Source organism: Lepisosteus oculatus, chromosome 15 (assembly GCF_040954835.1).
Source record: "Lepisosteus oculatus isolate fLepOcu1 chromosome 15, fLepOcu1.hap2, whole genome shotgun sequence".
Lineage (NCBI taxonomy): Eukaryota > Metazoa > Chordata > Actinopteri > Semionotiformes > Lepisosteidae > Lepisosteus > Lepisosteus oculatus.
In genome coordinates this window covers 1633863-1648703 of record NC_090710.1, presented here as the reverse complement: position 1 = coordinate 1648703, position 14841 = coordinate 1633863, and the positions used below count along the sequence as shown (strand labels likewise).

The following is a 14841-nucleotide window of genomic DNA, read 5'->3' as shown; positions in this document are numbered from 1 at the left end:
ACATATGTCTTTATCTATATGTCTTTTCTTGCTGGTAGAAATCTTGATTTGAAGAAGTATATAACCAAACTGAATTTCTGTTCCCCTTACATGACATAATGACAGATATCTCTGTTATTTTCACTTCTGCACAGTGTTCTTTTAAAAGACTAAGGCTTGTTACCCTGACTTGTGTTATCCCAGCCCTACAGCTGCCACTGACCCACCGTTAAGGTTTCTTTACAATACAATATTACAAAACTAAAGATACATTTCCCAGCAGTAGTACCCACCAGAGGTGACTGAGAATGTGAAAAAATAGACTTTTTAAAATTGTAATTAGTGAAAAGGTAGCTTTGAGTCTAGCCAGTAGTAGGTAAAGGCCACTAATTTGTGTTTTGCATAAGCATCCCAGTGATATACATTAATTGTAATATGTAAAGGTTTATTCCATGCTGAAAAGAGAAGAAAGGAAACACAACGTTTCGGCTGTGGAGCCTTCTTCAGGTGTGAGGAATAAACCTTTACTTGTTCCTTTGCAGCCCACGCATGCTGACACAGCTGCCTACTTGAACTTATTGAAATGTCATGTCTATTTTAATCTTTTTATGTGAATGCAGTGTTGTGTTTTGTATTGTACATCATGCTATTTGTATCCTACTAAAGAGTATTTGGACCAGTCTGTGACTGTTACTAACTGGTGTAGAATATGCAAAGGAACAAAGTCAAGGTTTATTCCATGCTGTTTCATTATGTTTCTTTTCTTCTCTTTTCAGCATGGAATAAACTTTTAAGTTTGTGGGTGTCTGTGTTTGTGTTTGTATGACTGCCCTGTGATTGACTGGCAGTCCAGGGTGTACTCTGTCTTGTACCCATTGCTTGCCAGGACAGGACACCTGCCTAACAGGCAGCCCCCAGTCAGACCTTCCCTCAGTCCTAGAGAAGCCCACCACATCTCAACTCCCTTTCAAGCCACTAGACTCCACAGCTGTGTTCATGGCCTTAAAGACTGCTTTACTGCAGTTATCACAACCTCTCAAGTGAGTGAATTTCAAACCCTGATGGTAGGAGAACACATGTCCACATGTCCCTCCACCTCTGTCTCTAAATAGGAAAACTATCCTCACATTCCATAGGCCAGAAGAAACAAATCTAGACCAGTCCCTGCGTATTCATCACGTCTGGAGGTAAAATTTAAAACACCTTGCACACTGGATCATGGATGCCATTTGGCCAAGGTACAAGGTGTCACATCTCTGCCCTTCAGACTTCTTCACAGAGATCTGCATGCAACTAAGTAGTCCTCTCCATCCTCATTCACCAGATTGCACAACCCAAATTTACTAGATTGCACATTATACGTTATAAGAAGATAACCCACCTTCTAAAGAACTCCGTCTAATGACTAATACAGCCAGTAGCCTGCTCAAGATTGCTTTGATATTTCATCTCCATTTGCTATGATTGCCTTTTGTATCGAAAGGGTACACTGGGAATGGAATGTCTCAACCTCAGCACCCTAAAATGGAATCAGTAAAACTTTGCAAATCAGTCGCCCTGCCTGCCTTTCAGTAAAGCCATCGCAACTTCAGAAGAAAGAGTTCTGTTTGGGATGATGTGACTGGATCCCCATGGGATTAAGGTAGTTAAAGATCTCAGTATGACATCAGAAACAAGCCACATCCCCATTGGTAATGATTGCATTCCTTTCAGGTAATTGACACTGTCAATTGACACAATTGAGACATCCCAATGTTTAACAAGATGAATGAGACCCTCAGGTTAAAGGCAAAGAACTCTCAAATAAGAAAATGTAGAAATAGTCAGAAATTAAGAGAAGTAATTAAAATTAAAGTATGATAAGTATTTTGATTATTTTCTTTAAAATTATTAAATAAAATCAATAACAAAAATTAACCATGACCACAGTATATGATTCAATGTCAACATTCAGACTAAAACATCTATGTAGCTAAATCCTGGCATAATTTTCAAATAATATAGACAGGAGGTTTGCAAATTCAAACCGAATAGAGTTAGTGAGTTTTGGAGGGCAAGATAATTTCCCAGCTATTACACCTCCAGGAATGAAAGCTGTTTGCTCTGCTTTAGGGAAAAAAAGTTTGAGTGATAATGTTATTGCAAACAATGATTTGATCGTTTACTCCAAGGTATTCCAGACATTTGCTAGTGTTTAGCAGTAACATATGCAGTTATAAGAACCATATATATTTAACAGTCATCCTCATTAAAGATTTGTGTTTGGTAGACAGAAGTGCACAGAAGTGCATCTCTTATGAGAGCAGATTCACAGACTTGTGACTTGGGGTAAGGACACTGTTTACAGCTTAACATATGCAAAATGAAGGAAAAGACCACAAACTATTCCCATTAACATCCAGGTTAGAGAAGAAGAGATTGCAGAGTCCTATGGTAAGAACTTGGACTGGGGCACAAATTTGGATTGTGTGTAAATTGGGCCAGTCAAGAATTGTTTTCCTTAGGAAGCTTAGTTCTTATAATCTTTGTAGGGCCATTTGAAGCTGTGGAAGAAAATAAATTGGATCCTGAAGAATGCCACATGTACAGTATAGTGGGGAATGTGTGGCATCCTCTCCACACAGTGATTTGGATAAAAAAAACCTATTTAATGGTCTTTTTTAGCTCCCTGACAAACCACAAAGAGGTTTAAGAGATCCTTTTTACCCATCGGCGCAGTGAAAAGCTCCAAACCATTCGGAGACTTCTTATCTTGGACTTTTTCTGTGTTTTTTCTCGTTTCTTACTCTTCGTTTTAAAAATAGTGCACTGCATGGTGATCAATTGTGTCAATGTACTGAGTTATATGGCTGTTTTGAAATAATTGTCATGTCTGCTTAGTGTTCTTTTACTCTATGTCTATGAGCTTACTTAATTTCCCTTAATAAAAAGGGAATAAAAATCCACCAGCATAGACCAGACTCCATCGGTATCCTTTTTCCATACATGTTCAAACTCAGCCTTAGATCATTAATAAAAAAATAGAAAAATCATACTTTAACATGATTAAACCAGTGTGTTAAATTAAAAAGTTTAGACATCATTTGAAGTGCAAAATTACACTCATTAACCTAAGATATTTTCTGAATCTTGTTCAGTCCTTATAATTACACACTGTGTGTACAAACTGCTAGAATTAAGCTTACCCAAAAGGCCTGCCATGTACTGTATACATTTCCCTTGGTGGTGCATGCGAGGAAGTCGTCAGGCAGATATGAATTTCTCCCTTGGAGGAACACAGTAATTGAAATGCATTCAAATAATTGAGCATCAAAGCAAACTTTCACAAAGTTGAGTTATTTGCTGATTATTTAAGGAAAGACCCTTTTTTAGCAAGGGCATTGGCATTTTATTGAACAGACGTGACAGGTATATTCATTATATTGATTAATATCTGACATCCACAATCAGCATGGGCTCTACAGTGAAAGGCCACTGCCACCACAATACACGCAATCTGGCACTGCAATGCAATGTGAAATCTGCAATACTTCTCAAGAGATTCAGATCCTGTTTTGTTGGATTCTCTCATAGTGCCTGGGCTGTTCACTAGTCTCTAAGCCCTAAATACCAGACAACATCAAAGACAATGCTTGCAGTTGGTCTGGTTCTGTCTGGTATAACATACTGACATATCAGACTATTTGATTTTTTACATGTTGGCAATTCTGATTGAGTTCCTACACTTTTTTTTAATGATTTGAGTCACATACTCTTCTAACACATTTAATTAACTGCATAACCATAACACCTGAAGCTTGGCTCTTTGGTATTTTGGTATTGGAGTTATCAACTGAAAAACAATGTTAAGTAACACACTGCATATGTCTAAGAAAATAATTAGGTTCATTGTTTTAATTTATGGCACTGGTTGGAAGAAATACTGGCGATACTAGGCCCTTCAGGAAGGAATTGTATGCTGATGGACACCCCTGTCTGGAGGAATATTGTCACATCAAGATGAGCCCAATCCATAATCAATGTAGCAATGTCTGGTCCCCATCTACAGGCCTGTTGTAATTACCATACTGTACTGAACGTCAGCACCACACTCATTCACACCTGTCAAGGTGATCAACACAAATCCGTAATTCATCTCTAAAGAGGGCAGGCAAGTCCAGCAGAGGTGTTGCTTCTACATCCTAGCCTCTTGATGAAGATGAAGATGTAGGGAATATAAGTCGCCTCATCCCCTGTGTCCACTTAACTCACTAAAGAAGGAATTTCGTCTTTGTGCAAACACATTAGACACTATTACAGTAAGTCATTAATGATTATTTAATAAAATAACGCCAAAACATTTAATCACTACTCCATATTCGAATATTTTGCTTTTCGAAGTCCAGTAATGTTTCTTTTGATGCTCAGTACATACACTGCGATTTCGTCCAGTCGCTGGTAAATAAAAGGCGGAAACTGCTCGCTGCCACATACTTCGTCAGACATCAAGCCTTAGACTGGGGAAATCACGTGATCCAGAGGGCTTCTTGGAAATCAGCAGGTCGTCTAGCAGGGTATGTCCGGAAAAACGTAAATTTATTGGAGCAGGAGAGGTGCACCTGTATAGTGTGAATGTCAGTTTACAAGAAAAGAAGCCGACAACTAGACATTTCTGTTTTCGATTCCTTGTTTTATACAGTGTGGGGTGGTTGTACAGACATGTTTCATATTTCATGTGCTGCTATTGTCTGTGCCTGTGAAGAATGAACTTGACTTCCGTGTGAACTTCTGGACTCCCGGGAAAGGTAAATCAATATTTTAACACTTACTGTAAGTAAAATTGCGTTTTGGACTTTAGCCATATTCTTTGTAGACGTTGACATTACGAGTTAACTAATCACACTTCAGAACAGTCCCTAATGCAGATGCAGATACTTTAATCCAAAATTGTTACAGATGGGCAATGTTTGTTAACTGTTTAACATGTTAACAGAAAACAAGTTTTGTAATGTGATATTTCGCGGTGTTTCGCTACACAGCCCAGACGGTTTCCTACACTTGATTTTAAAAAGAAAGAATATCAAAACCAATAAGCTTCATAAGATGTTAATGACAGTTAAAAAAAAAATAATTAAAGGTGGAACGAATATTTTTGTCTTACATCTAGTCTGCGCTTACCTAGTTTTGCCTTTAAGGCCAGGGCAGCGTCCTTTCTCGATTTGGTATAAAGCTTTTACTTTAGTAACATGCACCACTGAAATTGTGGTACAGTAAGAGTTATGAATTTTAAATTAAGATTTTTATCTTTGATTAAGATAAAATTTAAATTTTAAATGAAGACATTTATGGACATGTTACTTATATATTCAGTTCTAAAGTTTTGGGCTCGCTAAAACATGAACATACAGTATTTTGAATTAAAGACCTTTGCTTTTGTCCACGAAAAAAAAAAGATTTTCTGTGAAAGCCCTGTTAGTAAATTTGATTTATAGCAAGGTATTGAGGAGCACATACTGTATGAGCTCCATTGCCAATGATATTTTTTATTTAGTACATACAAATATAACGGAGGGCAATTATAGTTAGGAAAGGTTTACAGTAATTATCCGATTTTACATATCCATCATGTGCTGGACTTTTTTCACTTTGCAAACACATGAGGCTGCTTATTTGGGTCATTGTACAGATCATAGCAACTCAGAGGTACAGGGTACAAAGTGGGACCACACCATGGACAGATAACACACACACAAAAACAATTTAAAGATCTGGACTAAAAGAAACAATTACCTTGGATTTTGAATAGTCAAACCTGAAGAAGAGGAAAATATTGGTGTGAATGTGTTACTTCCCTTTTTAAAAAGAAATGTGGCAACAGATGTGTGTGGCTCCTTCAGAACCTTATTTTTAATTTTCATTACAATTTTTGGTGGGTACTTGCACTTCTGTATTTCTTTTTTCGTCTAGGGCTACAAAATGGAAGAAAATACAAGCAACTGCAAGATCTTCTGAAAAGATGAGATATTTAATCAATTTAATTTATTTAATGCAGCTGTGTGCACTGGGTAAATATTACATTTCTTTATTATACCAAGAAGATTGTCTTTAACATACTGTATAACTAGCAGCTATAATCATTCTGCAACTCACAATTGGCAACCCACTGAAGCTAAGCAGGTGTGAGCCTGGCCAGCACCTGGATCGGACACCTTCTGGGGAAAACTAAGGTTGCTGCTGGAAGAGGTGGTAGTCTAACAGTGACAGGAAGCACTCACCCAGGGCTGTTAAACGTGGTGTCCTGGCCTTTGCCATAATCTCCATCTATGAACTGGCTTCATCACTGTTTTTTCGTCCCCACTGATAGCTGGTGTGTGGTGAGCGTACTGGTGCACTATGACTCATCCAGGTGGGGCTGCACATTGGTGGTGGAGAGGAATCCCCATCACCTGTGGAATTATGCTCTCAGAATGTTTATAAAGTTTCCACTTCTGCTCCATTCCCAGGGGCTCAGGCCAGCAAGGAATTGCTCTGTGTACAACATGCACACAAGGATCTGTTCTCCTTTCTTGAGTAAATAATTTCTCATCACGGGTATGAATCAGGTATAATAGAATGTGATCTATAATTAAGCAGAAAAAATTATGACCTTAGTATCTCCCTGGCCAGGTTATTTAGGTACAACTAATGCTCCATTACAAGACTATCATTCACTAATATCTACTGGTTCAATTATTATACTGGTAAATTGTCAAATAAATAAAGTATTCTAGTAAAATTGTACAATCAAGTTGACTGGAAGAGCCATGGGCTGTTCTGTAATTGCAGTATTCCAGTACACCCAGTTTTCATTCCGGCTGAGCTCTTAAGATTTATTAATTAAACTGAGGATGGTTTGAAGTGCCATTTGCCTTTATACTACCTACATGCAAATGTGTTATGTTGGTGGTTGGTCAGTCAACCCCAATTAATGCTGTTATTCCTGTACACAGAATGGGCCAGGATCTCTGGTGCTGCCCTCTGAAATATGTGCTGCTACTTCTCTTTTTTTTGTTTTCACAACAAGCCTCCTCAGAGTCAACATCAAATGCAGGAGTGCACTGACCCTGCTGACAGTCACGCCTCCCTCAAGATCCCCTTTCATTCATTTGGCAAAGCACTTTCTCACTACTCCACCTGATCTGCTGTGTAGTGGGGCTGCTGGCACAGAAAAACAGGCATGCTTTTCTGTACATAAAACCTGTACATAAAACTGCAACCATCACAGGTCATGAATAAGTCACAAGATTCATTACTATCCAACAATCCTCTGACCACCTCAAGCCCAGCCAGTGCTGGTGGCAAAAAAAAACAACTAGATTCTGTTTGCATGGGTAATTACAGTCAACTACTGACAGCAGATTGGCCCGTCTGTTTAATTTGGCCAAGGTAAGTTGAGAATAGTTTATTACTGAATTGTCTTCGCCTTGAAATAAACCACAGTGAATGATAAATTAATTCATCTGTTTTTCAGTTTGCTGTGCTTTCCCAGCTCCTGTCAATGTGGCAATTGAGTCTTACGACTTTAAGTACATCCTAAAATGGGGACCAGGAGAAGGCACTCCGGCAGGAGTGCGTTACAGAGTGAAGATGATAGCCGGGTATGTTCTGAAACGTCTCTCTGCTATTATGCCTCTCATACTGTCTTAGGAGAAAGTACAGTTACAGGTCTACTGTGGTGGTCTTGAAAGCCTAATAGTCACACAATTAACACTTGGACTTGACTACAAAGCAGAAGAGCCTTGAAGGCCCAGAGTCATGTCCAGTAGGATATCTTCTCTCCCAAACATCTTTTTCACCTTTTGTGGCAATATTTTATTCTTGTGTACCATTCATAATGTTGAAACGTACACTAAGTTCCTCCAACCTTTTATTATTCAACTTGCTTTCCTCTGTGCTGCCATATGTGAACAGTGACAACCCAAATGTATTTTTTTCACAGGCAGCAGCTTACCAGAATATTAAAGAACACTACCAGGAAGACCATGTTTAACCTGACTAGCCATTTAAGAGATCTCAACGATTTCTATAAATTTGGTGTTCAAGCCTTTAGTTCGAGACAGACATCTAACTGGACTGTAAGCAATGTCTTCCAGCCCCTGTCACAGAGTAAGTATGTCTCATTGAGACTGTAGCTAACCACATAACAGTATGCAATTGCCTATGAATTGACTTCCATATTGAAATTCAAATTTTATAGGAGAACATAGCTGGGGAGGTGACCTCTTTCTGTTCTTATGACCAGAGGCTTAGCACATGCAAACAGACTATCAAGATTTAACATGTTTAATTAGTTGGAAGTTTCTGACTCCTCTGAAGGTTAGAAAGAACAACACACACATAATAAGAGCAAAAATGCGGTCTCAAACAAATAACCACTTTTTTTACAGCAAATATATTATGAATGGGGCACTCAAATTAAATTGTTTTTAGATAAGAACATTTCTTTAAGAAACTTTTGAACCAAGCTGAGAAAGCTAATTTGGCAAGATCCCCAAGAAGCTACATCAGATAACAAGATGGATCAAATGCTTTGTTATTTAAGACCTCCTACTTTATATTGTAAAAAATGTAAGCAATTAAGAAGTGAAAAACCCAAAAGATTTCTTCACTTAATACATCAATGTTGTAAGGTAGGTTTTATGTGAATGTAGCAATGATATGCACTTGATTAACACTTTGCTTGTGCACTCTAGCTATCCTGGGTCCGCCGGATGTATCTCTTACGGGCTGTGGAGACTGTCTTTTACTTGAAATAAATATTCCCAGAGAAGTGATCTTTAAAACATCATCTTTGGAAGACATTTATGTAGAAATTAATTTTACAGTTAAATTGAAAAAACATGGAAAAAGTCAGGTAAATTGAATTATTTAAACTTTACAGGCTATTTTAAATTGTATGTTTTAGACATTAATGGAGGTTTTGTTTAGTTTCAGTGGAGAAATAAGTCAGAACCAGTATTGTAAAGAGGGCCAAAGTAAAGACTGATAACTAAACTTTATCAGGCTTTTTGACATCCTTTGTTTTTAAGTTTATGTAAAGAAATGTCAAGCTCTAATTATATGCAGTACACATTTGCCATGAACGGAGTTCATAATTCCTGTGCACTTGGCATGTCAAACTAAATTGTTAGAAATTGTTCAAGCAGTTGGGGTCTTTAGTGCCCTTTAAGCATCACAATCAAAATACGAAATAGCTTAACTTTATTATGCAACATACATACGGAAGTCTGGGTCCCATTCCTACGGTGGCCTAGAAGTGCAAAACACAAAAACAAAAATGAGTGTACACACAAAATGAGTAAACAAACGAAAAAACGACATAAAAAGAGTGCACCAACAAAAAATGACACAACACAAAAAAGAGTGCACAAATAAAAATGCGTTCAAACCAGATGAACAGATATCTTCTTGTTGGATGTAGACCACGGACATCTTTCCTGTTGCTTCTGGTCTCTGAAATGTATGACTGGCAAAATGTAAAGGTTTTTCCTTGATCTAGCAGAAAAATGAAAGGTTGTGAAATACTTCCACACTATTTATTGTAGAATATTTCAATAGATATTGTTGCGGATTATAACACACCTCCACAACAACCTGAAATCGCATGATTGCTCCCTGAAGCCTTTTCAAAGTTTTCATGGAGAAGAATTCCTACGTATTTCCCGAATGGTTTTCACCAAGTTGCCCTCCACAAAAAAGCACAGAACATCCTACTGACATTATGTTTTTGAAGATTTTTGAAAATTCACAAAAGCGTCTCATCAAGAATTCAATACGTGCACTCCACCCAGCACTGCTCTCTCACCCAACAACAAGATGTCATGTCTGTTGTAAGAACCTGTTTCCATTTTGAACACATTTTAATTTGTGCACCCATTTTTGTTTGTGTTGTCATTTTTTTGTTTGTGCACTCTCAGTTTTTGATTTTGTGGTTTGCACTTCTTGGCCACCGAAGTGCAAGTCAACAGTTGAAATTTGTGTTTGCAATGAGAAATTATTTGTATATTGCATTTTTGGCCAAGTAAAAAAGTTTAAGCCTAAATCCCACTGAAACGTTATGGCAGGCCCTGAAGCAGACCTTGCATGATAGGAAACCCTCAAAATGCCACCAACTTAAATCAGTTGTGTAAAGGATCAATGGGGCAAAATTCCAGAAAAACAGTGCAAATGACTGATAAGCACTTAAAGGAATTGTCTAGTTGAAATCATTTTTGCTGAAGGACGTACCAACAGTAACTGTATCTATGTGTTTACATACTTCACCAGGGGAAACTTACAGTTGGGTAATTTTGTTAATAAAATAATTGAAATATATGTAATGTTTTTGTGTTATAACTAATCAGGTTGTCTACATCTTTTATTAAGACTTTCATGAAGGTCGAATTATGTTTTATGTCTAAAAAGTTCAAGAATATGGATATGTATATCACTTCTAATTTCTAAATAAATAGATGGCATGCTTTACATTCTAATGAATAATTATTATTGTGATGGATGCTTTTATTTTTCAGGAAAGTGAAATTGAATTTACCAATAATGCAGATTCTACATACAAAATTAGCCAGTTGGAGCCTGCTGCCCAATACTGCTTAAAAGTGAAAATGAAGACTACCTTAAATCAAAACACCTTGTATTCAGGTTGGCATTGTGAATTCACGGGTTCCAAGGAGCCAAGCAAAGGTAAGGTTGTTTTCCTGTCCTATACTGAAGAAAATTTGATAGGCTTCTTTTAGGACTATTCCAAATGTTTTTCCACAATATCAAGAGTAATGGCATTTCTGTAAATGAAAAGGATTCCATCTGTGTTTTTGTCTATGCCAAGTGAAATTGTGACATTGAAAAATGATAACAGTGCAAAAATACACAGGTAGGAATAACCAAGATCCATCCATTTTCTAACCACTTATCCAGTAGAGGGTTGCAGAGTAGCCAGAGCCTATCCTGGCAAGCAATGGGCACAAGGCAGGATACACCCTAGACAACCAAAAGTAATTTGGTTAATGCAATAATATTGCATCATGATGACCAAAACAAAATACAAAATACAAGTTTATAAGAAAATCCATAATCACCAATAGCATCGCATTGCATAAAAATGAAAGTGAGTAGAACAAATATCGTCAGAGTAAGTGGGGACAACCCTTAGGCACAGAAAATCAGGGAACAAAAACATCTCACTTCAGATCCTGGCATGGCTTCTTGTCATCAATTTTACTGCCAAGAGACTAGACACCAATTAGACCAGGGTTGTGACACTACGTATTTGTTTGAAATCCCACTGTGTAACTGGAATGCAGATGCCGGATTGTTTCCTAAATGTACCACATTTGTGTGCTTGTTGAATTGTTCCTGTTTTTCTGTGACTAAAATCATGCTGGTACACCTCTGGTTTCCAAATACCGTTTAATTATATCAGTATTAATGTTTTTCATTAGCACCTTGGGGCGGCACAGTGGGCGCAGTGGTTAGGATTGCTCCTCACTGAGCTGGACCCCTGGGGCACTATGTGCGTGGTGGTTGTGTGCTCTTCCTGTGTTCTTGTGGGTTTCCTCCAGGTGCTCCAGTTTCCTCCCACAGTACAAAGACATACTGGTAGATTAATAAGGTTATTCATAGGAAATATTGGCCCTAGTGTGAGTTTGTGTGTGTCTGTTTGTGCCTGTGTGTGCGCTGCGATGGACTGGCGCCGCCCAGGGTGTGCCCTATCTTGCAGCTATTGTTTGCCAGGTTTGGCGCCCCCTAGACCCTGTATTGGATAAAGCAGTTAAAAAATGGATGGATTAGTATCTTGTTGGAATCTTGGAAATATGGTACTGAAGAACAATATCATGTTTATATAAACTATCTAGTTTGAGAATAAATGCTGAACTAAAAAATATGTTGTTCTACTGCCAGGTCCGTACGTTCTGGGTACTCTGCCCATTGCTCTGGTTCTCTGTGGAGTGACTGTGTCTGCCTTGATGTACGTCTGCTGCATCTGCAAGACTCGTCACCCTTGGGTGCTGGTAAGGGCATGTATTACAACAGACATCTTCTTCCATTCAAGATGTCCAGCTGGTTTTCAGCAGTGGCTTTCTGTGATTTTTTTTCATTAATGATTTATTGTTTACACGTTTTACACAAGTCTTAATACACCCTGCAAAATTCAGTAGCCAGAATCTAGAGCTCATTCAGAGGTCTCAGGGTGATCAAATCGACACATTCTCAGTTATTTAACTATATTTATGTATTAAGTCTCATATTGATTTTAACAGTGTTTTTATGACTCCTAATTCCTTCAATAGTTTGGCTCCCCGATATCTATTTGATCTTCTGTCTACTGTTATTCTCAGTAGTCTGTCTTGCAGGGCCATTTGTGTATTTTTTTATTTTAAAATCCTGCCATTAAAACTACTTGTTGAATGTATTTTATGAGCCCTGTTTTTATACTAGAGGTATTACAGCTTGGTTCCTGGCTAATCTCTTGACTTGTATCATCACCTCTATCAAAATGACCCCTTAATTCAACTGGTGAAACAATTTCTTACTTCTCACCCTGATCTGCCATGCAGTGGGGTGACTGACGCAGAATAGCTGGTATGTGTCAACTAGCTAAGTACTGGGTGATGTTTTAAGTGTAATTTTCAGCTTTTTGAATGAAAAGCTCTGATAAATTGTGGACAAGATGACTAACAAATGATGATTTCAAATTTGGAGATTATAATCAAGAGGATAATCAGTAGTTTGGGAATGTAACTGTTAAAACTAGTCTTGCAAGCCAGCCCAATTTGATGGGAAAACCAATTTTTTTCTACTCTTTTCACAGGCCTCATTTAAGGGACAGGACCACTCTGACATCATTCAGATGTTCTTCACAGCAGAGCAGCACTCTATAAGTTTTGTAACCTTTTACTCCAGCCTAGAAAAGAAGGATAAAATAAATCAGAATCTGGGGGAATCCAGTGACAGTGAGGATACAGACGAGGGGTATGATGGGTATGAAAACCGAAAGGGTGGTTTTTCTGCTTGTACAAACACAAGCAATGGGCCTGAATCTGATATAAAGTCTATCCTAGCAGAGACAAATGATGACTCTGGACAAGGCGCTGAGCCAGGCTGCTGCTTTCAGTACCCTTGTGTGAATGTAGCTGGGGCCACAAACTTGGGTTACTCCATACACAAGTCATCTCCGGATGTGTCCAAAGCTGAAATCTCAGAGCCTCTAGGCCAGTCTGGTCTAGAAACTCAGAAACCTGAAACAGAGTGTAAGGATTCCAGAGAGGAGGCAGAAATCTCTCTAGCTGTCAACCTGTTTTCGGTGAAGCTGGGAAGCCAGGACGAGGCATTCTCAATGACTTTCCAAGCTGGAGCAATTGAGGATCAGGAACAGCAGCTGGAGGATGAACTGATACAGTCCCCTGTGAGAGTGGAGGCTGTGGACTGGGGCACACAGGAGCCCAATACAGAGCCCAGCAAGGGCCCTGCGCAGACTTACTGTGCAGACTCAGAAGATGAGGAAGAGGATGAAGACACTTGTGTGTATATGAGACGACCAAGTCATAGTTTAAATAGTTCATTGGAAATCCCTCCCTAGAATTTAAATGTTTAGCAATGAAAATGACATGCAAACTAAAAGAATCTTAATATGTGTGCTGAAATATAGTGCTGTATGTGAATTGGACAATGAAGAAGGCTCCATGGTTGAAATAGTGTTTTCTTTCTTCTCTTTTCAGCATGGAATAGAGCTATTAAATGTTTATAATGCATTCTATTAATGCTGCCAGTTTTCCAATAGTGAAATATGATCAGATTATGTAATCAAACCTTTCTTCTATTATTATCTCTATTGTAAGGCTCCAATCATCAATTTAAGATGTATAGTACAATGTTTTATGGATTGCTTCAGTATTATATTTATGTTTTGCCACAAGTGATAAGACTTCACATCATGGCACTAAACATATGTTGAATATTGATGGTTGTATAGCAGATGTGAACATGAACAATCATTTTGGGGGCCATGTATTTTGCTTTATATCAATACAATACATTCTAACTAAACAATGGAGCACTTTTGTTGCTTGATGTGAGAGATACACTAATATGCATTGAGTATCTCCTGAATCTGGAAGGACTGTTGTTTAGGGATCAGGGATAAACATTAATAATGATGCCCTGTAATAAGAACACAAGAAGGGTTACAAATGAATAGAGGCCAATTGTCCAGTCTAGCAGGTTGACTTGCTAGTAGCTAACTGAGCTGAAGATCTCAGATCCCAGCTGTTTTCTGAAAGCAGCAAAGACACTGGCCTCAACAACATAGCATGGCAGCTTGTTCCAGACCCTTTGTGTATACAAGTGTCTGTTTACAATTGAATTTCTTGAAATTACAAATCCACCATTATGCTTTCAAAATAATAAAACTTTGATAAATAAATTATTGATTTAATTTTATCTTGCTTCAGCTTCATATATTTTTAATACTGAGGAAACCCTTGTGTAGTCCTTTCTATTTATTTCACTACTTTTCATTACTACATTTTAAAAAAAAATGAAAAGCAGATGCATAGTCTGACCAGTTTTTTAAATGGTTCTAATCAATCCCAGTTCAACATTTTTTCCAACTTAAATTATTCATATGTATGTAGTTCTGCAGATATACATGTCATATTTGATGACATTGATAATCTTTCAGATATTTTATTATATTAATATACCCAGTTTTTCCTGCTATAGAAATCAATGAACTGGAATCTGACCTTTCGCCCTACACAACATTGTGCAGCTGTAGCCAATATGTCAGCTCCCTGACCAAGATCTCTGCTTGGCCAAAATGACATATAAAAAGGCTGAAAGGTGGACACT

General features: G+C 37.9%; 1 protein-coding gene across 3 annotated transcripts; it reads left to right on the top strand.

Moving 5' to 3' along the window:
* The first annotated feature begins 4447 nt into the window (after positions 1-4447).
* LOC107079430 (interleukin-10 receptor subunit beta-like) lies at positions 4448-14430 on the top strand. Of its 3 annotated transcripts, XM_015363610.2 has the most exons (9): positions 4448-4532; positions 4658-4763; positions 5926-6023; positions 7469-7595; positions 7937-8103; positions 8691-8851; positions 10509-10677; positions 11893-12002; positions 12803-14430. In XM_015363610.2, exons 3-9 carry the CDS (start codon positions 5975-5977, stop codon positions 13568-13570), a joined length of 1551 nt encoding a protein of 516 aa, XP_015219096.1. In that variant the 5' UTR covers positions 4448-4532; positions 4658-4763; positions 5926-5974; the 3' UTR covers positions 13571-14430. The 3 variants fall into 3 exon arrangements, with proteins under 3 accessions (XP_015219096.1, XP_015219095.1, XP_069035230.1); XM_015363609.2 differs by having other exon boundaries at positions 4484-4763; XM_069179129.1 differs by lacking the exons at positions 4448-4532; positions 4658-4763 and adding an exon at positions 7022-7383 and having other exon boundaries at positions 5941-6023.
* Positions 14431-14841: the final 411 nt, after the last annotated feature.